Source organism: Castanea sativa, chromosome 3, assembly GCF_040712315.1.
Source record: "Castanea sativa cultivar Marrone di Chiusa Pesio chromosome 3, ASM4071231v1".
Lineage (NCBI taxonomy): Eukaryota > Viridiplantae > Streptophyta > Magnoliopsida > Fagales > Fagaceae > Castanea > Castanea sativa.
The window spans coordinates 25,502,676-25,528,025 of NC_134015.1; the positions used below are offsets into that span (position 1 = coordinate 25,502,676).

A 25,350-nucleotide genomic window follows, 5' to 3' on the forward strand; every position below is an offset into this window, starting at 1 on the left:
TGATATGTGGACGTCAATAACCTATTAAATATATTTTTGAATTATTTTTTTGCGATTAATGATACAACTTTGTAAACTTCATGTTGTAAAATTTATAATATCCCTAACTTTATTTATTCAAATACTTGTTTATTATCTTCTTTGAATGTCACTAATCGCATTCATTTCTACATCATTTGAAAGTTTTTTTTAGTAAAATTTGATATAGTTTTAGCATTTTTCTATAAAAAAAAAAAAGCATATTACAAAATAAAAGGAATAGATTTTTGTTATAAAAAAGTTATGATATTAAATACTAGTAAAATATTATTTAAGTGGTAACAAAAATGTCTTATTTAAATATATCGCCTTAGGCCTCTAAATTTGTTGTACCGCCCCTATTTAAGGAATAGAACTTAAGATACTATACCTAAATTTTGTCTAATATAAAAAATAAAATCTAATCAAATAAATTTATTAAAATTTACATTTAATTAAAAAAAATATTGAGCAATATTAAATAGGTTAGGGTTACCCAGACATAACTTCATCCAAACCCTTATAATTTTTTTTCCCACGAGGTCTTGATCTCAATTTACTTTTTTGCTCCTTAAAATTTTCATGAACACCAAGAAAGCACCCAAAAAGTTATTTTTTAATGACTTCTATAATTTTTTATTTTTTGAAAAAAGAAAAAAAAAACAAAATTCAACTACCCTGTCCTTGTTGTCTACTGGGCTGCTGGTGTCGCTTTTAATTGGATAAATAAATCTGGCAATGACAGGTTGTTTAATTTTTATCGATCCCCGAAGTCACAAGTCAATGAACATAAACAAATTGTCACAATCCTCAATCCTGTCTTTATAAACAAGACATATATGCTTTGGTTTGAATGGTCACCTTAAAAATCACGTTAAACATTATTCTGACCAAGTCAACATTTTACACGGCATGTAAAACGGCCTCGTTTACAACCACGCTTTCATTTTTATTGTTTAAAAACAACATCTAACAAAAATGTCACCATTTTCGATCTCTTAGATTTTAAATATTTTTTACATCATTTTCAACTCCCAAAGTTTCAACCCCTCTTGGCCTTAATGTTGACTATGATTACCAAGCAAAAATATCCAATGAACTTGGCAGCTTATAATTTTCTTCACATCCATATCAATGAAATCGAATACTTTTAGTGCAAAATTCTTTGTCCAATACTCCATCTAAATTCATTATCACGACAATTAGTATTGAAATATTGTGTCTGTATGCATGTCTTGAACTCAACACTAACTTTAAAAATTAATAAATATGGTTAAAAAAATACAAATTTTTTTTATGCATCATCTTCTATTAGTTTTCCATATGTTACAATCAAATTTATAAATGCGAATAGTTATTCAATTAGAACATCTTTTACTCCCAATAATAAATATTTAATGTAATCTCCATTTCAGTATATCAAACGTGTCCTTAGTAGTTATCTAATTATTTTTTTTGACTTTTCTTATAACCTATTATAGTGTTATTAGGAGAGAAGCTATGATTGTGGTGTCTCCCATGAAAGTTCATAGTATTATACCATTTTATAATGCACGATGATCATATTATTTATAAATCTAAACCATTCAAACAAATTTATAAACTACAAGATGGCCAATTTTCATAAATATTACCCAATTTAATGAAGTACTTTTTTTTAGAACCAACATATTTATATCTTATATTTTATATTTATTTAGTGAATAGTAATGTACATCTGAGCTAAATATAATATTTACTTGGATTAATTGTACAAATCAACCCTAAATTATGGGGTGCTTGCAATTTGCATCCCAAACTATAATAAAACTTGCAATTGCACCCCAATTTAAATAAATTTAACAATTACACCCCTTGTTCAATTGGCTGTGAACTTTAACTAGTCATGTGCAATGCATGTGATATTTAGAAACTTTTTTTGTTTTTTTTTATTGAGAAACTAGTCGAAGATGTCTTTATAAAACAACAACAAAATAACTTGAAGAAATACAGATCATATGTCTTACTATTTATATTTTATTTTATACTCTATCAATCATGGTATGCTATATAATATATATATTTCGATTTTAAACTTTGGTTATTTTATAAGGCATGTCAAATGAATACATGACAAGTTATATAGAGAGAGAGATCTGTGATTTATATTATTATTTGGTTTTGGGATGGACTAATTTGTGTTGTTGAGTTTTGGGTTGAACTGATCTATGTTGGAGTACGCAAGATTTCAAGTCAGAGTGTGCAAAAAAAAAAAAATTAAGGTAAATTAAACTAATAAAATAATATTTTGTACATATAATATTTTTTTAATCAAGTCAAGGCATTCATTTAAACCCCCAGAAGCATTAGTAACGCCGCCCTAATTAGAGAAAATATCATATGATAGGGAATTTGTATTTTAATAAGAGCTCTATCATATGACATTTCCTTTGATCAGGGCGGCGTTACTAATGCTTCTAGGGGTTCAAATGAACACCCTGACTTGATTAAAAAAAAATATTAAATGTAAAAAATATTATTTTACTAGTTTAATTTAATTTAATTTTTTTTACACACCCTGATTTAAATCTTGCATATTCCAACATAGATCAGTTTAGCCCAAAACTAAACAACACAAATTAGTTCATCCCAAAACCAAACAATAACATAAATCACAAATCTCTCTATCATGAATCTCTTTTCTCTATATGACTATTAATATCTTCAACTTTAAGAGTAAATATTGAGTGTTTGTGAATTGTAGTGTATTTCTTTTTATTATAAATTTATATATTATTTGTGTGAGTGTGTGTCTAATACTAATTGTGTGCTTTATTTATTTTTGTTATAATATTATTTGTGTGAATATGTGCGTATATAGTATAAATATAATATAACTTTATATAATTTAATAATTAGGAAATATAGAGGGTTAGTTACATGTGTGAATTAGTATCATGTTATAATAAATTTTTTTTATAAAGTTTGTGATTAAACAAAAATACTAAAGTTAGTGATTTCTCAAACATTTGATTGATTAAGTAGACACTTTTTTTTTTCTTTGAAGTTTTTGTATATTTAAGTAGACACATAGTGTATTACTTATATATGTATGGATGGGTGTGACTTTTTGGGTCAATAATTAATACAATGCACATAGGTTGAGTTTTTTCATTCAGTTTAAAATATTTTTTTTTATAAAAACAACGACAAATAGGTAATGACAATTGCATAAAAATACAAAATGTTATACAAACTTTACAAAATAAAATGTTTATATCTACCCACATTGGCAATAAATAATGAAAATGCATAATGATGTAATATGAAAACTTGTAAAAGGAAATAGTAAAATGTCATGTATTTGTGTGTGTGTGTGTGTGTGTGTGTGTGTGTGTTTTATCGATAACTCGATATGTTCAAGTTCTTTATTATTATTATTATTATTATTATTATTATTGTAAGTGCACAATTACACCTGGACCCAAAGAAGATTATGGGCTCAGGCCCAATGAGTCTTAAACAATAAAATTTGTAGAGTGTGGGCTTGAAACCTAGGTTAGAAGCGCTGGGAGCTTGATAACAGGCTTTTATAAACAAATACAGGTAAATAACGAACGATAATTGCAAATGGATCTCCTCGGACTCGAGCCGAGGACTACTTTTTTATTATTTTTCTTTCTTTCTTACAGGTTACAATCCTTAATTTCTTTTCTTTTTCTTTAGAGAGAGAGAGTCAGCGAGAGAGAGAAAGAAAGAGATCCCCCATCCTTTTGCATTCCTCCCCCTTAAATACCCCTTTTTTAGATGCCCTTTGGGACCCTGACTAGAAGTTTTTGCCTTACTGTTCAGGGGTCACTTCCCTATTAATACGGCCAGGGAGGTAGGTGCAGAGTCTTTAATGCGGAGGTGGCAGCCTTTGCTCTAGATATTTTCCTTAATACTGGTGTATCGAGAAGGTTCAGGGTTTCCCCCTTTAACCATTAGTCTTTCTAGAGTTGAGCTTTGACCTTCATAATGAAGCTTTGAATTCTCTTAGGCTTGTCCGAGGAGAAGCTCGTCCTCGATTGCACCCTTGGACCCTTGGCGTATTGGCCAATTCGTAGAGTTTAATTCTGGAGCAGGTCGGCCCTTCATACTACAATCCAAAGGCCCATATGCCCATTTGGGTCCTTTTACTCCCCACAATTATTATTATTATTATTATTATTATTATTATTATTATTATTATTATTATTATTATTATATAAAATCAAAGCCTCTAAAGCTCCCACAATTTTCCATGTCAGCACAATATATAAATAAAATTATCATTTTGTTTAAATAAAAGTATTTTTTAAACTTAACAAAGAGTGAAACTCTATCTCTCTAACAAGTCCAACTTAAACTCAAGCTCATCATTTTTTTAAATAAAATTATTTTTATTTAGTCCAAACTTAATAAGGAGTGAAACTCTATCTCTCTAACAAGTCTAACCTAAACTCAAACTCATTATTATCATTTAAAAAAAATATATATTTTTGTTTAGTTCAAACTTAACAAGGAGTGAAACTCTATCTCTCTTTATATATATAAAACCGAAGCCTCTAAAGCTCCCACAATTTTTCACGTCAGCACAATATATAAATAAAATTATCATTTTATTTAAATAAAATTATTTTTTATTAGTCCAAACTTAACAAGGAGTGAAACTCTATCTCTCTAATAAGTCCAACTTAAACTCAAACTTATCATTTTTTTAATAATTTTTTTAAATAAAATTATTTTTGTTTAGTCCAAACTTAATAAGGATTGAAGCTCTATCTCTCTAACAAGTCCAACTTAAATTCAAACCCATTATTATCATTTTTTTAAAAACAAAATTATTTTTGTTTAGTTCAAACTTAACAAAGAGTGAAACTCTATCTCTCTAACAAGTCCAACTTAAACTCAAACTCAAACTCATCATTTTTTTTAAATAAAATAATTTTTGTTTAGTCCAAACTAAACAATGAATGAAACTCTATCTCTCTAACAAGTCCAATTTAAACTCAAACTCATTATCATTTGTTTAAACAAAATTAATTCTGTTTAGTTCAAACTTAATAAGGAATGAAACTCTATATCTTTAACAAGTCTAACTTAAACTCAAACTCAAACTTTGATAAATAAAAAAAATCATATATTAAGATTACCTAAACGTGGCTTTAAATAAATAAGATTATCCTATATTAAATATAAAAATCATCAACTATTGATAAAGTTCAACTTCTTTGGATAATAAAACAATTCTACTGCAACTTCTTTAAAAAGTATTTTTTGTACATAAACCACCAAACTCTTTTTAGCTGTTTCTTACAAGATAAAAAAACTTGCAATAATTGAAATTATTCTTTTGAATGTAACTCATTTTTCTTTTATATTTTTCTATTGTTTAGTCATATATATTTTGTTTTGTTTTAATTAATTTCTAAGCAGTGAATCATCTAATTCTTTAATATTTTTTGGTCTTTTAGAAATTTTAATATCTAAATTTTTAAGTTATTTTTGTTGTTTTTGTAGTATTTGAAATTTTCTGACAATTCTTTTGTAAGTCATTGCACGTTCAAGAAATGACTTCTTCATCAAATTGTAATACAAATTGAAGTCATATAAGAGCCAATCATGCACTGGTGTAATTTTTTAATCAATTTAAGATTTTATAAAATTATTTTAGTCTACTTCACAAATATGTAGGTTTTCGTGTATAGCACAGGTTAGCGACTAATTATTATTATTTAAGTTTCTTAATGACGAAATGAAAAGAAATTCTGGAGCCACCATAGCCTCTAATCACACCTGAACATCGTCTACAATTTTTGCTCTCGGGCGCATATGAAATGGCATCACCTTTGCGTTTGACATGCTCAAAACTGGTCCATCTTAACCTAGTAGGCAGTTTCTCAAAAAAAAAAAAAAAAAAAAAAAATCCCTAGTAGTCTAGTAACAACTAATTAACAAGCATTCTAATATCATCTATATATTACAAGGCAATAATGAGCAACTGAATTTCTCTTCGGCAAGCTAAAGCATGCATCAACCTCCTCTGTTGTCTGCGGCAAAGCGATTCTTTGGGAAAGAGCGCTAGTGATGAAACCTGCGAAGTCCCTTATCATCTTTCAAATACTTGCTGCTTTGATATCTTGGAAAAGTGCTCCATCAAAGTTGGCCTTGTATATTTAATTGTGTGTAGCATTTGACATTAGGGGCGTTAGGAAGAGGAGTTTGAGTTATGTTGTTTGAGTGTTTTTGATATATTTGTGTGTGAAAATGTGTGTAAAGTTTTTTAAAATGTGTGGAAATGTGTTAGAATTAATCTACCAAACACCCCCTTAGAAACTAAAAGACTAAGTTTAACTTAAGTAAGAGTTATATCAAACTTGATATAACATACACATATATAGAGTTGAGTTCAAATTACACATTATTCAACCTTAAGTAATATTGTATCACTTGATAATGAACATTATTTCAAGCTTTACTTATCATCTATAGTGTTTTAACTCTGCAGAATTTTTCCATATCAAAAGGCAAGGAAATATTCTTGCCCATGTATAAGCTCAGCATGCAAAACACGTTAAGGATTTTGAGGCTTGGCTGGAGGAAACTCCTAGCCCTATTGAGCACGTGTGTGCTCAAGATGTAGCTCATTTATCTTTGGTTTGAATAAACAGATTTTAAGTTTTCCATAAAAAATAAAGAAAAAGAAAAATACAAAAGTAATGTTGTACTACTCAATATTTTTTATTGGATGTAAATTTTGAGAAATTCATCGTTAGATTATATTTTCTTCTTATACTCTTTATGTTTGTAAAATTTCAAGATGATCTAAGAATAATAAATTTCTCATCTATAAAATTGTTTTAATTTTAAATTTTTATATTTTAAAATTATTCATTGAAGATGAGTTTCTGAATCAAATAGTAAATAATATGCAATTGACTTAGAATTTGGTATGTGTATTAAGAACATAGAAATTATATAAATTATATAACTTAATAGTAGGATTTCAAAATATCATTTTGATAAAAAGATATTATCCTCCTTTCACTAGAAAGATTCTGAAATATATATAGGACAATAATTATTTTTATATTAGTATAATAGCATTGTACTGATGAAGGGTTTTGAATTGAAATTAAAATTCAAAAGCTCTAAAATACTATTTGGTTGACTGCACACCACCTTCTTAATTATATCTTTTCTAAACACTATTCTTCATTGCTTTCCTGCAAGAATATGAAAATGTTAGTATTAACGTTTCTCAATCAAAAAGTCAAATTTAATACTAAAGAGTAAAATATGATTTGGTTGACTCTACACTACCTTCTTATTAGATCTTTTTTAAACACTAATATCATTTCTTTCCTACAAGATTATGAAATTGTTATTAAAATTAGAAAATAAAATGCAAAAATCTCTTAGGAAAAAAAGTCAACTTCCCTTCTTTTTTTTTTTGTTTTGAAAATTCAATAATTAGGAGTGGGATGATTGATTCCTAGGAATCTCTATTGGAAATACCAAAAGGTGTTAATTGAATTAGAAAATTCTTGTAAAAAAGTTGACTACTTTCAAACTTAAAATCCAAAACCGGCGCAAGACAACAAAACCATAATCTTTGACTCATTGGCATTTTTATTTTGAACATTATTATTATTATTATTATTATTATTTGATAAATACAATAGATGAGAGGAGATTTGAATCCTAAATGTCGTGAATATAAAACTTATAAAATATATAGAAGGTGCCAACAATCTTGTAACTCAAGTGACGCGAATATTAAACTTGGTTAAGTTCTCTTGTGTCCTCGTATGACTATTGGAAACTACATATTTTATGAGAATCAAGTGGTTAAAAATGTGTTTGATGAGTTTATTTCTTCAATTTATTTTGTTTGTTGTATAAAATTATGAGTAATGCTACAGTTACATACTATTTTACAATATTTTTACAAAATGTTGGTGTAGCAAACATTTTATTGGTTTTCATTTAGGCCCACCACTAATATCATTTTTTCATTTACTAAAAATCACTCACCAAATCAGCAGTTTGTAAATTTTTTTGTAAAATAGTTTGTATCTTTAGCATTATTCATAAAATTATGACTCTACCTTATAAAAAATATTCTACTTAAAAAATATACATTCTATTTTAAGATTTAATATTTAGTCAACCAATTAAAAATTCAACAAAAATTGCTATATGAATATCAAAAGTTAAAAATAAAAATTGCTATATACGTATGATGTACTAGTTATTATTTTGAATAATATAGTTAGCATCTGGAAAAATCAATAGAAAAGTTAAATGAAAAAAAAAAAAAAAAAAAAAAGCAGGAAAGCCTCTTATTTGAACACGCGCAAAATAACAAAGAATTTTGACTTGGTACAACAAGAAGACATGGGGAATACGGTCTAATAAATGAGCAAATTGCTGTCCAAAAACAAAAGGTGAGAAAAGATAGACTTGGTCTTACTCAAATATCTTTAGTTTGTCTTTTTTCAATTTTTTTAATTATTATTATTATTATTATTAATTTTTTTAATTATAAATTTGGAACTCTGCATCGATAATTTTCGTGCTTATATTTTAGTCAACACTTAATAATTGGTTGGAGTAGTAATTTAGAAAACTAAAACAATTATCGATTTTAATGTCATATAATAAATAAATTATAAAATATTTTTTAATTGAAATTTGATACAGAATATTTATATTAATTAGATTTATAATATCCCCAAATTACTCAAATAATAATTCCAAACGAAACTTATCTATTACACAATGACTTTTCCAGCGAGACATGCTGGCTTGGACATTTGACTTGAAAATTGAAATTCAAAGATAGAAAGTACCTTTTAATTTTGGTAGAGTGAAACTGTCAATCAATTTGGCCTTAAAAGAAATAAAAGTTGGTTTTTAGTTACTCATCTTCGAAACTTAGATCCCAGTCGCCAGTGATCAAGACTTTTACTATTCCTGTGAATACATATATTTTGTTCTATTTTTAGCGTTTTACGGATCACAACTTAATACGTACATGATTGACTTTTCTTATAAAATATCTAAGTTTAAAATAGAAAAGAAATCAAATACAAGATATACCATAATTTATGGAACATAAATCGGAACACATAAGATATATTACCTCTCATATATTTTTTAGACAATAATACTTTTCATGAGAAATTACACTTTTTTATCATAAATTATACACAATTTTACACTTTGCCTTTATGAACTATCAAAACGTATGATCAACAACCCTAAGTTATAACTTTGTTTCAACGCCCCTTATTGTTTTGTTGCTTGTTTTGATGTTAAGTATGACTAAATTAAGTATTAAAAAATAAAAAATTTCCTCTCCAAAATAGATGGTAGATAGGTAAATTAGTATTTTAGTGCTAAATTCAGTTAGATTTAACAGTAGTAAAACAAACTATAAAGAGTTACGTAGTTTTCTATTTAAGGCGATTTTACTTTTTAATAGTCCATGGGAGAAAGTGTAAATTGAGGAATAATTTAAGGTAAAAAAAAGTGTTAAAGAGACCGAGTATAATTTAGGGTATAATTTATGATGTAAAGAGTGTGAACAAGTCAAATATTGATTTTTTTTTTATCATAATTACGTTCACGCATTATTATTTAAATGTATCGTCAATACCATTTTATTAGAGAAATGATATGTTTACAACATTTTCCTAATATTTTTACAATAAATCTTAAGTGACAGATTATTACTGGTTATTATTGTTGGAACAAAAAAGTACTTTTAGTGTTAGGTTCAAATTTGAACCAATAACAAATAACCACTTATGATTTATTGTAAAAATATTATAAAAATATTATGAATATAATATTTCTCTTTTATTATCCACTATATACCGGTTACGAAATATTTTGCGGAAAATATTAAGATTTATTATTAATGCTGTTACTAGAGTTCACACAAAAGACGTGTCTTCAACAAGAGGAAGGGGCGAGGAAGAAACAGAGGAAAGTTGAAGTAAAACATATAATAAATACAGTGAAATGGACCAGAGGGCTGTAATTCTTCAATATTCGGAGGGTCAGAGTGGTAATTTGGTAGAGACAAAAAAGCCATCGCCGTTTTAGTTATTCGTGTAAACACTCAGAAAATCCAGCCGTTGCAGAGAGAGCAAAAAAAAAAAAAACAAAACAAAGCAATGGTCTTTGCTGAAGAATGAGCTGAAAAGAAGAACCCACAGGATTCTCTCTTATTTCCCAAACTGCCCTCCCTGCTTTCTCTGACTATCATTTGCTTTTTCTTCTCTCTCTGGTACATCTCTCTTTCTCTCTCTGTGTCTTTCATATTTTTTTGGTTTTTCTCTTTCTTTGTTTGTCTGCTGAGAGTCTCTGATATGGTCATGTTGAGAGATAAAGATCTCTCTAATGGTCGTTTAGGTTGTGAGGGTGACAATTGCTCACAGACTAAGCTCTCTCAGCAGAAGAAGGAGAACCCAGATGAGAAAATGAGTTTTGCTGAAAAGGGTATGGATTTTCAGAGAGATTCAGGGGTGGGTTCTGATGGGAATGGTTTCAGATCAAAGTTGCCAACAAAAACAGGGACTTCAGGAGGGGCACAAGAGCTCACACTCAGCTACCTCTGTGACAATTCCAAACTGGGTCTTCCTGAGAAAGAGAAAAACATGCTGTATTCCCGAGACAGAGAAAGAGAAACGAACGCTTCTATTGCTGAGAATTCGATTTCAAACCAAGGTGAGAAATGGGTCGAGAGGGATTTCCTCAATCTGAACGAAACAAGAGGGAATTCCTCGAAAAGAGAGGTGGAGGAAGAGGTTGAGAGAGAGAATATAGTACCAGAGAAAAAGCCAAAGCTTGAGACTTTGAACTTGTCTCTAGCTTTGCCTGATGTCTCTCTCTCTCTCACTGCTGCTCCAATTCCCAACCAGATTGCTGCTAAGAGTATGCAATCTTTAGCACCTTCTAACAATTGTTCCAATGATTTTACTGCCACTGCTACTTCCATGTCTTACTCTTATTCCCTTCCCTTTTCCCACAACCCCAGTTGCTCTTTGACTCGTAATTCCACTGAAAATTACGATGACCAGATTTGGAACTGTGGGGAAGGGACTAATGGTTCGGTTCATAGTCGATTTAAGCCGATCGGTGATGGGGCTGTGGGGCTTTCCAATCATGGTGCAGGAAGCCTTTTTTCAATGATGCAGGCAAATCAGGCTAGTACTCGTAATAAGGACTTTTGTAGTAATGTTAATAACAATAATAGTAGTCATTATAGGACTACAACTGGCTCTGAGAACCATTCCTTTTTCCCGTCTGAGCTCCCCGCAAGGCCGCGGATTGATACGCTGTCTGGTGATTCCAGAGGGCGGGGTTCAGAGGGTTTGAGGAATTTGGAGGGTGTGGATGGTGGTGGTAGTGTTAGTGGGAGGGGTAGGAAGTATTCTAGACAGGAGAGACTTGTTGTAGAGATTGTATCTGAGTCTGTTCCTGCTATGGCTCAGATATGTCAGGAACTTCCGGAGGAGACAGTTGCTTTGGTTAAGGATTACTTGAATGGTATAATTATAATGCCTGAGAAGAAAGAGGAATTAGTGGGATTACAGTATTATCTTGAACGCAGATCTGATCTTACTAGGGAGACTCTGTCTAAGTGCCACAAGTGGCAGTTGGAAGTTTTGGTTGCTGTGAAGATGGGGCTTGGAAGCTACTTATCTAGTGAAATTCGCCTCTCAGCAAATGATCTGGTGGACATTTTCTTGTATGTGAAATGTAGAAATGTAAATTGCCGGAGTGTACTGCCAGTTGATGATTGTGACTGCAAGATTTGCTCAGGAAATAAGGGGTTTTGCAGCCAGTGTATGTGTCCCATCTGTTTGAAATTTGATTGTGCCAACAATACCTGCAGTTGGGTTGGTTGTGATGTGTGCTCCCATTGGTGCCATGCTGCTTGTGGCATTCAGAAGAATCTGATTAAGCCAGGTCCTAGCTTGAAGGGACCTTCAGGGAGTACTGAGATGCAGTTACACTGCATTGGGTGTGGTCATGCTTCGGAAATGTTTGGTTTCGTTAAGGACGTGTTTATGCTTTGCGCAAAGAATTGGGCTTTGGAAACTCTTAAAAAGGAGCTTGATTGTGTCAGGAAAATTTTCAGGGGAAGTGAAGATTACAAAGGCAAAGAATTGCATCTTAAGGCTGATGATATGTTATCCAAGCTAGAGACCAAAATGGTCTCCCCATCAGATGCGTGCAACAGCATGATTCAGTTTTTCAACTGTGAGTTTCTTGACTTTGTCTTATTGTTTCTTAAGATGATTTTGTTTGTTATCTGCTAGCCTCAATATGCACCGTGCTGTTAATAAGCTTTTAGGTTTGGTTGCAAAGTATGAGTTCTAAACTCCTATACATGTCAACTTTATATTGGCTTCTCTAGAAAGAAGATATATCTATAAAATTAACAATAACAGCTTCTCAGATGTGTATCCAACTGTTGCGATGGACTGGATCTTTTTGTCAGATACCTCTTCCCATGTATCCAATGCATATGTGTGCAACAAGGATAAAAGGCTGATATGAGGCCCTTTTGAAGGATTTTAGCTTCATTCAATGATGCTTCAATATTTGACAATCTTTAGCATCATGGAAACAGTTAATTATGTAACTAGTAATCTTAACAATTAGGTGATTAGACTTGGTGTTTTATTTGTGACCTGAATATTGATTGGAGTTGGGATTTGCATTTGAGAAGATACTTTAGTTTAGAATATACTAGGACCTGGAATGATAATATTACTCTTATAGGAAAATTTTCTACAACTAGTGGTTGTATTTGTCTGTATGGTCTATTGGTACTTGCAATACCATGAATTGTGTGAATTTTGACTGTGAAGGTGTTATGTGGGCATATGCTAAGTCTCACATTGGGCAAGTATTAAGTCGATATTGGCTATAAGCTATTACAGAAAACTTTAATTGTGATTTTTCCTTTTGAGGTACAGTGAATGTGTGGCTAACATTATTTTTTGGATTGTTACCAACCATGTCAAAGCCAACTTGGTAATGGTTTATAGTTTAGGGGCATTCTAGTGTTATGTGAGTCTTGTTAAGGAAGTCAGGGATTAAAAGAACCGGGGGGGTTGGGGGGGACATATAGCTCTAATTGTGTCAACTTGGTAACGCCATATGGTTTTGGGCCATTGCATTTTAAGTTTTTAACACAAGTCCATAAGAGGATGACAAGGGCTTAAGTGGGGAAGATTGTAGTGATCACAGTTAATACTTTTGGGGTATTAGTGCAAGTGGCTAGTGCTTCTTTGGATTGTAATAGTACCTAACCTCATATTTAATTGTAAGAACATAGAAAAGTAAACTTGTATAAGTAATATTTAATTAGAAAATTTCAAAAAATTGTGGAATTTTATAAGAGGTATGAGCTCTTGTTATACTTCTTGATGTTTTTATAATGGAAGCACTATTGCCATGGCTATCTGAATGCTTGGACAGCTTTCCTAGTAAAATTTCAACTTTGTTCTAAATTTTCATGGAGGCATTTAAAATAGCTATATTATAACTATTAGTCATTCTCTCACTCAAAGATTGGAGCAATTTTCTGTATGTGTGAACCTGAGTTTTGTAAATGGTCTCTCTCTCTCTCTCTCTCTCTCTCTCTCTCTCTCTCTCTATTTTGGGTTTACATATGTACTAAATGGGTTAATTGGAAGGAACTGCAACATGGATAGATGTTGCATTTGTTAGAAAGCACACAATTCACAACTAAGTTATAATTCCTGAACAACTGAATTATGTTTCATAGCATTGTAATTCACATTGCTGTTTTCATGGTAATTTCTAGTGTGTATCTGGAAAGTTCCTTTTAAAAAATATTTTGAGAAGTATAAAAGTTATATTTAGCTGAGCCAGAGTGCTAACTTGACCTCACAGAAAGCTTTGCCACATCACACATTTTAACTTTAAATTTGATAAGAAACTGACTGGGAAACTGTCATTTTGTTCCAGATGCTTCTTACTCATTAGAATGTTGGAGGAACCTTCTGAGAACTAGAAGTTTTCCCATTATAAAATTTTACAGGAATGCCACATGCGAATTGAAGAAGTAAATTGTGTTTTGCTTGGTCGGTAGTCGAAGGTTTAAAATCCTAAATTCTATATAGGACCACCATAGAAAATGGAAGCCATTACCATGAATAGTGTTTAAATTTTATGAAATGCCATCAATTCATATTTTCAATCTTTCACTATCATCTATGATGATACTTTTCCATCTGAGACAGCCATGTGCATAATGTATATTAGCTGAATATTTGTCTTAATATGCATAACATAAAGTCAGATTTTTTATGTGCATGCCTAACTCTGAAGGTTTTGTTTTTTGGACAAATGGACACAGATGGTGTGTCTGGCATTCCTGCTCCTGTTGTGGCTTCAAATGAGTTGGTGGCAACTCAATCTATCCTTAGAAAAGAAGCAACCCCTCTTTCACAATCCATTTCTCTACCCCCAAAATATACAGCGTTCAACATGAGCTCTTCTAGCATACGCAACGATTTACTGTCAAATGATCTTCGTCAGAGTGACCTCAAACCTTCCATAATGAGTGAGTTGACAACAGATGATGATTTCCGGTTTGGGTCATTGTCAAAGAAAGATAGCTTTGACAGCTTGGAAAGCTTAGTGCGGATCAAGGAGGCAGAAGCGAGGATGTTCCAGAACAAGGCTGATGATGCACGGAGAGAGGCTGAAGGTTTCCGGCGGATGATTAGGACTAAGAGTGACAAGGTAGAAGAAGAGTATACTGGAAAGCTTGCCAAACTATGTTTGCATGAGACTGAGGAAAGGCGCAGGAAGAAACTGGAGGAGCTAAAGGTTTTGGAAAATTCACATGGTGATTATATCAACATGAAATCCAGAATGAAAGCTGAGATAGCTGACTTGTTAAAGAGAATGGAGGCAACAAAGCAGCAGTGGGTTTGATTTCTTTTTTCTTTTTAACATTGATGCTAATAGTGTGTAGTTTGTTGGTGTTATTATTTTGGATTATGCTTGTTAATTTAAATGCAAAATGAACAAATATTTTCAGTTGTGAAATTTCAGAACTAGCTTCTCTCCTCTTCATCCATTTTTCTCAGAAACTTGACAGAGCATGGGTGTCATCCAAAATTTATTCATTACTAGGACCATATAACGATTCTATCTGCAACTCTAGTTGTATTTTAGTTAGTCTTGTCTTGTTGAAATTGGTCTACATTTTATAAAAAATGATACGATTCTATTATAACTAGCACATATTCTTAGGTTCATTCTATAGCCTCAAGAAATTAATACCAATTGGCAATTCAGTTTGCTATTGAAAGCGAATCAAAATACACCCATTAATGTTTATTTGATGCCAATCATGCCACTGAATCTCCCCCTCATGTTAAAGTCAACCAGGCATCATTTTCTTAGTCAAAATTTAATTGGGATAATGATGTGTGTGGTAGGTAGCCAGTGGCCAGTGCTGAGCAATGTTGGACCACAAATGTTTCTCAAGTTTGCTAGGATTATCAATTACATTTTCTCTTTTTTCTGCTTGGTTATACAGTACACAAACCAAAACAAATATAAAAAAAGGCAAGGGATAAACACCATTAGAAATTGTACCAAGAAATGCTGGTGGATCGAGAATAAACTATAAAGGAGTAAAGGTAATGCGCCACTAGTGCTCTTTCAAACATAGTCTTATCTTTGGAACATTCAAGTGCCACTGATTTCGGGCTCTTATACAATTGGTGCTTAGGTATCGAATTTTTCTGGCATTTATTCTTAGGTCGCCTACTCCACTATCACAAGATTCACAATAGAACATCAATAAAGTATGGGGCTTTTAGTTCGACACAAGTTAAGAAATAATAAGGGAGTGTTTGGTAGAATAGTTTGAGATGTGATTTTTGTAGTTTTTTGAAATTTGTGTGTATGAAAAAGTGTACGAAAATGTATATAAAGTTGTTTAAAATGTAAAAATATAAGTTTAAGATTGTGTAACAAACATGCCCTAAATATTTAGTATGTGTGACAATTGAGTTAACTTTTTTTTTTTTTAATGAAGACAATTGAGTTAACTAGCTCTTATTAAGTTGAGTTTGAAGAATAACAACTATAGTTATGGTTATAACTTATAAGTTTTTATTTTTTTTTAATTGCATTTGAAGCATAAATATTTCATTAAAAATACTAAGAGATACTTGTTTAACTACTTTTGCCATTGTGCTCTTTGTTTTTATATTAGAACAATGATGTTCTTGTGCGTGCCAAAGGTTGATCATTATGTTTGTGATTGCAATAAAGTACACTATCACTGTTTGTATATGTGCGACAGAGAAAGAATCATGATAATAATGATTATTGTAAAGCTTTATATATTTGACTTGAAAATAATAGGAATGGACACGGCAACAAGAAAAATTTTGAAAATAAATCCCACCAGGCAAAGTGCGAAAGGTAGGGTAAATTTATTTTTTTAAAATTTTTTTCGTGCATGCTTGCGAATGATTGGTGACCAGTTGACAAATAACTATTAATGACAAATAAAATAAGCTTTTAAGATTTAGAAGGAAAAAAATTAAGTATGTGAAGACTCAGCATCTGTTTTTTTTCTTTTTAATTTAAGAAAGACCTTGAATTTCATTAATGGAGGCTGTTAAAAGAAACGAATTAAGAATGTGAGGAGTCCTCATCTTGAAGGGCCATATAACATGAAATCTAGTTCTTCAAAATCCGGATTCCAATTTTTTTTCTTCTCGCAAAGTGAATTTGTATGTTGAACATTTGATTTCCAATTTTCTTTTCCTCCAAAATAAATTGGGATGCTATATTGGACTCTCTCTCTCTCTCTCTCTCTGTGAAAACTAAAACATTAAAACAATAGTTATTTAAGTTTATGATTTCTTAATCATGAAAACACAAAAAATTTGTTTGAAGATTGCATATCCTTTTAATTGTATCAATTTTGTCCCTAATCTTTTAGTATCATGTCAATTCGATCCATGTCGTTATCCCTTGGATGAAAATTACTAATAAGGCTAACTGTCAAAATAAAAAATTATTTTCATTTGATATGACAATAAATTATCTTTTTTTTGGTCTATTTTCCACAACAATAATTTCCATTCAAAAAATAATGACAATGACTAAATTGACACGATACTGAAATGTTAGAAATCAAATGGACACAGTAGAAATGTTAGAAACCAAATTGAAATATGGTATAAAAAATAGATATTAAATATATAGTTTATCCTAAAAAAAAAAGTGGAATCTGGATGCTCAACATCTAGATTGGCTTTGGGAGAAGAAAAAAAAAAGAAATATAGATGATAATCATTTGAAATATGGATTCGCCTTGGAAGAATTTTCTTTAAAGAAAAAAAAAAATTGAATTCAGCTCTTCAAGGCGCGGATTCCTTGAATTCCTAATTTGTTTCCTTCAAACCCCAAAAATTTATTCATATATTTTGTCATAAACAATTATTTTCCAATTACCTCTTCGTGGGGGTTTCATTCAAGCCCAAGTTTTCCTATTTTTCTCTTTGAAAAAGTAGATAATATTATTGAGCCTCATCAGTTTTGGATGGACAATTGGCAAATTAATGGTAATAGCCAAATAATCTAAACTTTTGGGGTTGCAATGGATCAAATTATACAAGAATATCTGAACTCAAATTTTATTATCTTATCTTTGTCCAAAAAGTTAACATCCAAAGTCCACTTTCTCTCTCCAAAAAAAGTGGAAAAAAGATGTTGATCATTCAGATTCCTTTAAAAAAAAAAAATTGTTCTCTCTACTCCAATTTCTTTCTCTCATGAAAAGAGACAACAGGAATAAGATGGAGATCAAATGAAATAGAAAGGTTTTGGATTCCCTTTAGGAGGATAAAAAAATGTTATAAAATTTGAATATGTATGTTGATTCCACTTTTGTGGAGAGAGAAAACAAAGTTGGAATACAGATGTTCAATATTTGGATTAATTTCGGACAAATAAACAAATGGTACTTAACATTATAATTTGTTTCCTTGCAACCCCAAAAGCTTAATTTATTAGGCAATTGACAAATTATTGTTAACGGGAAAAATAAATTCAGATTTTGGGTTTTGATAGAAGTTTTTTTTTTTTTTTTGAAAATCGGGTTTTGATAGAAGTTTAATAATATAATATTTATATATTTTCTATATAGATACTTTAAAATTTGAACTTATGGTGTTTGCTTCAAGATAATTGTTCTTTATTATTGGATTAAGATACTATAGTATCTTAGGCAAGATTTGAATTTAATTTTTTTATTCAATAACAAAAAACTTACCAAATGAATTAACTAAAACCCACCCATCTCACAAGGGATTAGACTAATTTTATACTTTTATTTTGTCTATAAAAATAAAAAAAGGAATCCAAATTGACTGTAACTGCTACCTTCACAAATCAATTAATAATGGATGGTAAGATATATCTGACAATATTTTATGTATGGGATATATAGTCCTGCATGAATGTCATCAAGATCTCAATGTTCTTCATTAATAACGTCCAGGAAGGATGACTACGAGGGCAACACTGATTGAATAGAGAAGGATCAACAGCCCAGTGAAGTTCACCATGTATCTTTCAGAAAAGGAAATGACTGTCTGAGAAAGCCCAGACAACCCTATTTCAGCAGTTACAATTGCAAAGAAGAAGATCACCATTCCAACAAATATATGCCATGGAAGAAGTGTTGCTCTTGCTGTCCATTCTGCACCCGGGAAGCAATAGGCAAAGAAACCTAACACAAACTGAAGAACAAGAATAGTAGATAGCAGGTTATTGGTTAAATCCCAAAGATAAATAATTCCAATATATGTAGAAATGAAATGACCAATAAGTTATTTTTTTAACTAATTGTGTAACTTATTTTTTTGCCAAGTATTGAAATGTATGACCAAAAAAAAATAAAAAATAAAAAGTCCCCCCCCCCCCCCCCCAGATTACTAACATTAATTTGTACAAATTAGTTAATGGCCCATCATTTGCAGTACTTAAAGTCTAGTGGTAGTTTGGTTTCACTTTTTAGAGCTCAAAATACAATTTTGTAAATGTATCCGTTCGGCGTTTGTTAGGTCTTACAAAATCGTACTTATTGGCCATTATTGTATTTTGCACAATAATGAGTTGCACCCTTTTGTAAAATGTAACTATAAAAGCAAGTTTTCATATAAAAGCAAGTTTTCATGACACACGAGAACATAAAGCTGAACCAAACTAACACTTAGTCCAATCTAAAACATCACACCCGTGTAAAATGTCAAGAAATCTATTGGATGAAACTAGGGGTTTTCATATGTGTTGTGTTATAGGATTGTTTTTCAACCCATGCCGACTCTGTCAGGCTATGATATTCTCAATCCAAAACTAATCCAATCTCACATAGTTGGGGGGTGTGCCTGCATACTTTATGCCTTGACAAAAATTGAGCTTTCATAAATTATGTAAGGACATTTTTTTAATAAATTATTAAGAAGTGTTGCGTTTACAACATTTTTATAATAAATTATAGGTGGTAAATTATTATTGGTTTTAAATTTCAATCCAACCTCACACGGTCGATGGGTTGTGCACAGTGCCGGCTCAAGGCCTAGGCAACTTAGGCCTAGGCCTAAGGCCCCACAACCAAAAAAAAAAAATTCCCTACTAAAAAAAGGCCCCATTTTTATTTGTAAAGGCCAAAATTTTATAAAAATATAACATTTTTAAATAATTAGTACTTTTTTTTTAAGTGATGTTAAAGATACCACAAATTTTACTATAGGTTTAAGTTTAAATTTAACTAACATGTCACCAATCACATAAAAAATAAATTCAAACACAAATAAATTAAGTTGTTGAATTTCATCAATTACAGTCATTATCACATTATATTGTGAACATTTTGCAGTATCTTTAATATTTTTCTTTTTCATTTCTAACAAGGCTTCCAAAATAGGAGACCAATAGAAATTAAAACCAATTGAAACCGTAAAATGTTTCAAAAAAAATGCTGCAAATATGATAGATCATCAATGATGACTAATCTCCTTTAATAGTTTGAGATCTTAATTTTTGTAAACTAATATCCTACAAAGCCACACACCAAATAATATTTATCTATCTCTTTCTCTTAAAAAGAATATATAAATTAAAATTTATGTTACAACTGTACTTAACTATGCATAGTTATATATCCAAGTTAAAGTAAGTTTTTTTTTTTTTTTTTTTATAAATATTTTTTCTAGTTCTTTTTGTTTAAATTTATGGTTCAATTATAATATTCAATCCTCTGTATGAAATTAACCTTAGTTTAATTATTATTATTCATCAATTTTTGTATTTACATCAAATTAGTCTTAATTTAATTAGTATTATATATATTTATTTAATTAATGTTTATACATAAAAAGGCCTTATATAAAGTTTCCGCCTTAGGCCCCAAATTTTGTTGGGCCGGCCCTGGTTGTGCATGCATATTTTATGCCTTGAAAAAAATTTGAGCTTTCATAAATTATGTAAACACTTTATTCAATAAATTATTGAGAAGTGTTATGTTCATAACATTTTCACAACAAATTATAGGTAGTAAGTTATCATTGGTTCTAAATTTCAACCCAACCCGCATGGTCAATTTGTTGTGCATGCATGTTTTATGGCTTAAAAAAATTGGATTTTCATAAATTATGCAAACACTTTTTTCAATAAATTATTGAAAAATGCTTCGTCCACAATTATTTTTCAACAAATTATATATAATAAGTTATTATTAGTTAAAAATTGTAACTCAACCCAACCCACCAATACATGAAAATGAACCCAAAGCATCAGATTGGGTCGATTTCGTTAGGCTTGATGCTCACCCTGAGATGGACAAAAAATTGACAGCTCTTGAAACCTCTACTAAAACATAACAGGGAATGTCCCTCACTAGAACAGTGTGGAATGTGGACAAACCGCTAATCATGGTACACATATTTTAAGTAGAAGTGTTACCTGCAAGCCATACAATAATACGGTAGTAATGCCAAGCCAGGAATGCAAGGTTTGCAAATTCTGGGCCCCTGCCTCATTTTTATATTTGAAAATCACATAAATTCCCAAAATTCCAGAGAGAAAAGCCATTAGGTGCAAAACCAAATGAACCCCTTTACGCGTCTTTCTTTTCGCAGGGATTGACTTGTATGCCATGATAGCTGTTTAATCAGTATATTATACTTGATTAGTGACAATATACTTAGTGATTTCTTAAATATAAATAAATAAAACAAAACAAACACTTTTTTTTTTCCCTATATGTTGAAGTGACATGTCTAAAAGGGCCGCGTTTTTCTTCTTCACTATCTTGCAATAGTCTGCATTTGATTTTGAGGTTTCTTCTAAGATACAACAATACAATTTTCCACTTTCGACAAAAAAGCAGATCAACAAATAGGTCAATCCAAATACATATTTACTTGGAGAGGAAGCTCTATTATCACTCAATAAAAGAGAATGGAGATGTGGGTTATAATTTAATTGGTAAAGTATTTTAACATCATTATACAAAAAATCTAGAATTGAATTCCACTCACACTATACATAGAGGAATTTAAGAATTAAGCAATTGGATTAAAAAAAAAAAAAAAAAAACCCAGATGCTTATGGTTCAATGGCAATGCCTAGCATTCTTAACGAGGAGAACTAGGTAACAATTTTCTATGAAAAAAAATTCCAAAAAAAAAAAGCATCACTTCTGTTTCCTTCTATTTCTCTTGGGAAAAGCTCCTATATATTATCATATTCGTACCTCAATGATCAAGTAAAGCTCACAAACCACTTTACGGAAAGTAGCTTTATACAAACTTCCATGGTACATTTCATTCAAAGATAAATAAACTTCCACAGTACATCATACATTCATACTGGCAGATTGAGAAGATTGGCTCATTAATATTTAGATTGGAGTACAATAATTGATATACTTCAACAAAAGGAAAAGGGGTTTGAGAAAATATCACACAAGAATAAGCTTTTGAATTCACGGGCTTCCTTAATAGATGTCAAAATAAATTTTCCCTACTTTTCTCTACATAAAAAAGCCCACTTTCCTTACCTTGTCCTCCAATTACAATAAGCCCAATCACCATTAGGAAAGGATGTAGCTGTATAAAAGCAGAGGAAAACATAACCTTTAGATCATCTATGGAAAACATATCCTAAAGGGTATGTAACATAATTAATTAAATGCCATGTCTCATGAAAAAGAGATCATATATAAGTCCTAAATCCTAGTATCTCCCTCCTCTTTCTTTTGGATTGCCCACTCACTTATTTTAAAAGAAAAGAAAATCAAATCAAATATAAGAGAGAGACCGAGAATCTTCAAGATATATATGTGGTGCATTTTAAGAACTTACATTGAAAAGCTTTGATATCTCATCGGATTTGAAAGAAAATCCTTTCCGAAAATGAAGGAGCCAAACAAGCACTAGAGTTATCACTGCTATGGTTATCAATTGTGCAAATATCACAAACGGGGTTGCTGAGACTTTGTAGCTAAGACTACGAGGTGCCATTGCTAATTGCACCAATCTCTTGTGAATGAGTGTCTAATTGTAGTAATAGACAGAAAGGGGGAGAGAGAGGAAGAGAGATCTATCTTAGTTCCTTTTTTATATATATATAATAAAGGTAAAGCTAAGTGTCTTAGGATTCATAAATAGACCCAATTGTTTACATGTTAAAACGATGTAATATATTCTATGATCCATGCCTCGAAATATTTTGGTAAGCACAAAGAAAGCATTTTGTTGGCTTGAGAGAGATAACAATTATGAAATTTGAAGAACCGTCTAGCCGGCAATTCCAAGGGAGGAAATTCCTATGACATAGAATAGAAGAACTTTGGGATTTTTTTTTTTTAATTATTAGAAGTTTCGAAAGTTTGTTGTGGAGTCGCATTCTCTTCACAGCTAAACCAAGTAACTTGTCACAAGATTCACAAGAAATTCCTAATAGGTTAAAACTTGGTTAAACGTGTACGTTAATTACTAGCGAAATTTGTGGGTGGACAAAAATTGCAGAACCACCCCAATAGGGTGAGGGAGGCCATGCCTCCTCAAAATTAAAAAAATAAAATATCTTAAATAAGTATGTATAAATAGCAATAAAATAAACTTAAGTATATTTGGTTAGATTATTCATAGTAAAACATCTAAAAAATTTAGCTTTTAGCAACTTAAAACATAACTTTCCATATTCTAACAACCCATTTTGTAATATACCCTACGGCAAACGTTTTATATTAACATTCAACACATTAAAATAATATAAACAAACAATAAAATAATATATCTAACACAATAACCAACAACCACAACTATCAATATATTAAGATACTTTTTTTTAACACTCTATTAAAAAATATATATATATATATATATATTTTTTTTTTTGAGTTTTGAGTTGCAGCTCACTGTAGCTCAAAGTTAAATATTTTTTAAGTTTAGCTACTTTGCTGTAGCCACAATTTTGGAGAATTGGTTGTTAAATTGACTTTTTTTGTCAATTTAGCAAGGATGTTCTTATACATATAAAAAGGTAAAGTCGCTAAGTTTTGACTTTTGACACCCTAAATCCTAATAAAAATTTATATATCTATAAATAAAATTATTTTTATTGTATATAATTTTTACATGAAACAAGATTATTTATATTTTTTTAAAATTATATATCTAAAAACAAAATTACTTTGACAGTACATGCATGAATTTTAAATGAAAGTATAACATTATTTATATTCATTTTAATAAAGTTACAATTCCATTAGTGATAAATGTGGGGAGTAAAAGGACCCAAGTGGGCATATGGGCCTTTGGGCTGTAGCAAGGAGGGCCGACCTGCTCTTGAGCTAAGAATTTGTTAGTATTGCGAATCGGCCCATACGCCGAGGATCCGAGAACACATCCGAGGGTAAGTTTCTCCTCGGATAGACCCAGGAGAACTCGAAACTTCACTATGAAGGACAAGACAATATTCCAGAAAGACTGTTAGTTAAAAGGGGGAAACCTTGAACCTTCGAAGTACATCGATGTTAGAAAAATACCAAAAGCAAAGGCTGCCACCTCCACATTAAAGACTCTGCACCTACCTCCCTGACCGCATTAATGGGGAAGTGACCCCTGAATAGTAGAACTGAAACTTCTGGTCACTATTCAAAGGCACTAAAAAAAGAAATATCTAGGAGGGAGGGGGTTGGAGCAACATGTGGATAAAGCATCAGGAAAAGAAGTATTTAAGGGGGATGAACGCCAAAGAAAAGGGGGGGGGTCGGTAACTAAGAAAGAAATTAAGAATTGTAACATTTAAGAAAGAAAGAGAAATAATACATAAGTAGTCCTCGGCTCACGTCCGAGGAGGTCTATTTGCAATTATCATTTATTATTTACAAGTGTTTGTAACTTTTAGCCTGTTATCAAGTTCTTAGTACTTCTAATCTAGATTTCAAGCCCACATTCTACAAATTTCATTGTTTAAGGCTCATTGGGCCTGAGCCCGTGATTGTCTTTGGGTCCAGGTGCAATTGTGCACTTACAATTGGCGCCGTCTGTGGGGATCTAGTCAAAAGGGAGCTGGGATATAATGGCAGGCCTAGGTTCTCACCATGCAGAATCACAGGGATCGCAATCGGAGGATCATTTCGAGTGTCTTGAGCGTTAAAGGAATCGTGAGGGAAGCGTCCATACAGAATACCCCAGGGCTAGCCATACTTAGGGCGGGGGTAGCACCACCCACGAGGATGGTGCTAAGGCCATGCAGAAGGAGATTGGTTGTCTGAAAAGAAAGTTGCGCCGCGCCAGACGTAAGTCTTCACCGTCCTCATCTAATCCTTCTTCAGAGGAAGCCCGGGGAGGTAGTTACAGCTCAAGGTCATGCTCACCCCCCAGCGCAATGTCCTCTTGTGAGGAGGACGACCAGCCAGCTCGCAGACGCAAGAAGCTTCCTTTTAGGGGCTTAGGGAACGATGCTATGAGTCGGGCGTTGCACCAACTCTCCAAATCTCCATTTTCACGAAGGATTGAGAAAGGGAAGCTTCCCAGGAGATTCACCCAGCCTACCTTCACCATCTACAATGGCTGGACTGATCCGGTGGAGCACGTGAGTCACTTTAACCAGAGGATGGCGGTGCACTCTCATAACGAGGCTCTGATGTGTAAAGTTTTCCCCTCTAGCTTGGGACCTGTTGCTATGAGGTGGTTCAACGGCCTTAAATCGGGGTCTATAGGTTCGTTT

The 25,350-nt window shown here is 31.6% G+C and overlaps 2 protein-coding genes across 3 annotated transcripts; one reads left to right on the forward strand and one right to left on the reverse strand.

Moving 5' to 3' along the window:
* Positions 1-10,166: 10,166 nt before the first annotated feature.
* On the forward strand, positions 10,167-15,153 carry LOC142627952 (protein OBERON 3). 2 transcript variants are annotated; one of them, XM_075801854.1, is made up of 3 exons: positions 10,167-10,318; positions 10,423-12,297; positions 14,429-15,153. In XM_075801854.1, the coding sequence occupies exons 2-3, from the start codon at positions 10,512-10,514 to the stop codon at positions 15,010-15,012; spliced, it is 2,370 nt and encodes a 789-aa protein (XP_075657969.1). In that variant the 5' UTR covers positions 10,167-10,318; positions 10,423-10,511; the 3' UTR covers positions 15,013-15,153. The 2 variants fall into 2 exon arrangements, with proteins under 2 accessions (XP_075657969.1, XP_075657968.1); XM_075801853.1 differs by lacking the exon at positions 10,167-10,318 and having other exon boundaries at positions 10,331-12,297.
* Positions 15,154-18,417: 3,264 nt separating this feature from the next.
* On the reverse strand, positions 18,418-22,902 carry LOC142630044 (putative ascorbate-specific transmembrane electron transporter 1). Its single transcript, XM_075804114.1, has 4 exons — positions 22,476-22,902; positions 22,172-22,220; positions 21,073-21,272; positions 18,418-18,848 (listed from the first exon to the last, which is right to left on the reverse strand). Exons 1-4 carry the CDS (start codon positions 22,632-22,634, stop codon positions 18,594-18,596), a joined length of 663 nt encoding a protein of 220 aa, XP_075660229.1. The 5' UTR covers positions 22,635-22,902; the 3' UTR covers positions 18,418-18,593.
* Positions 22,903-25,350: the final 2,448 nt, after the last annotated feature.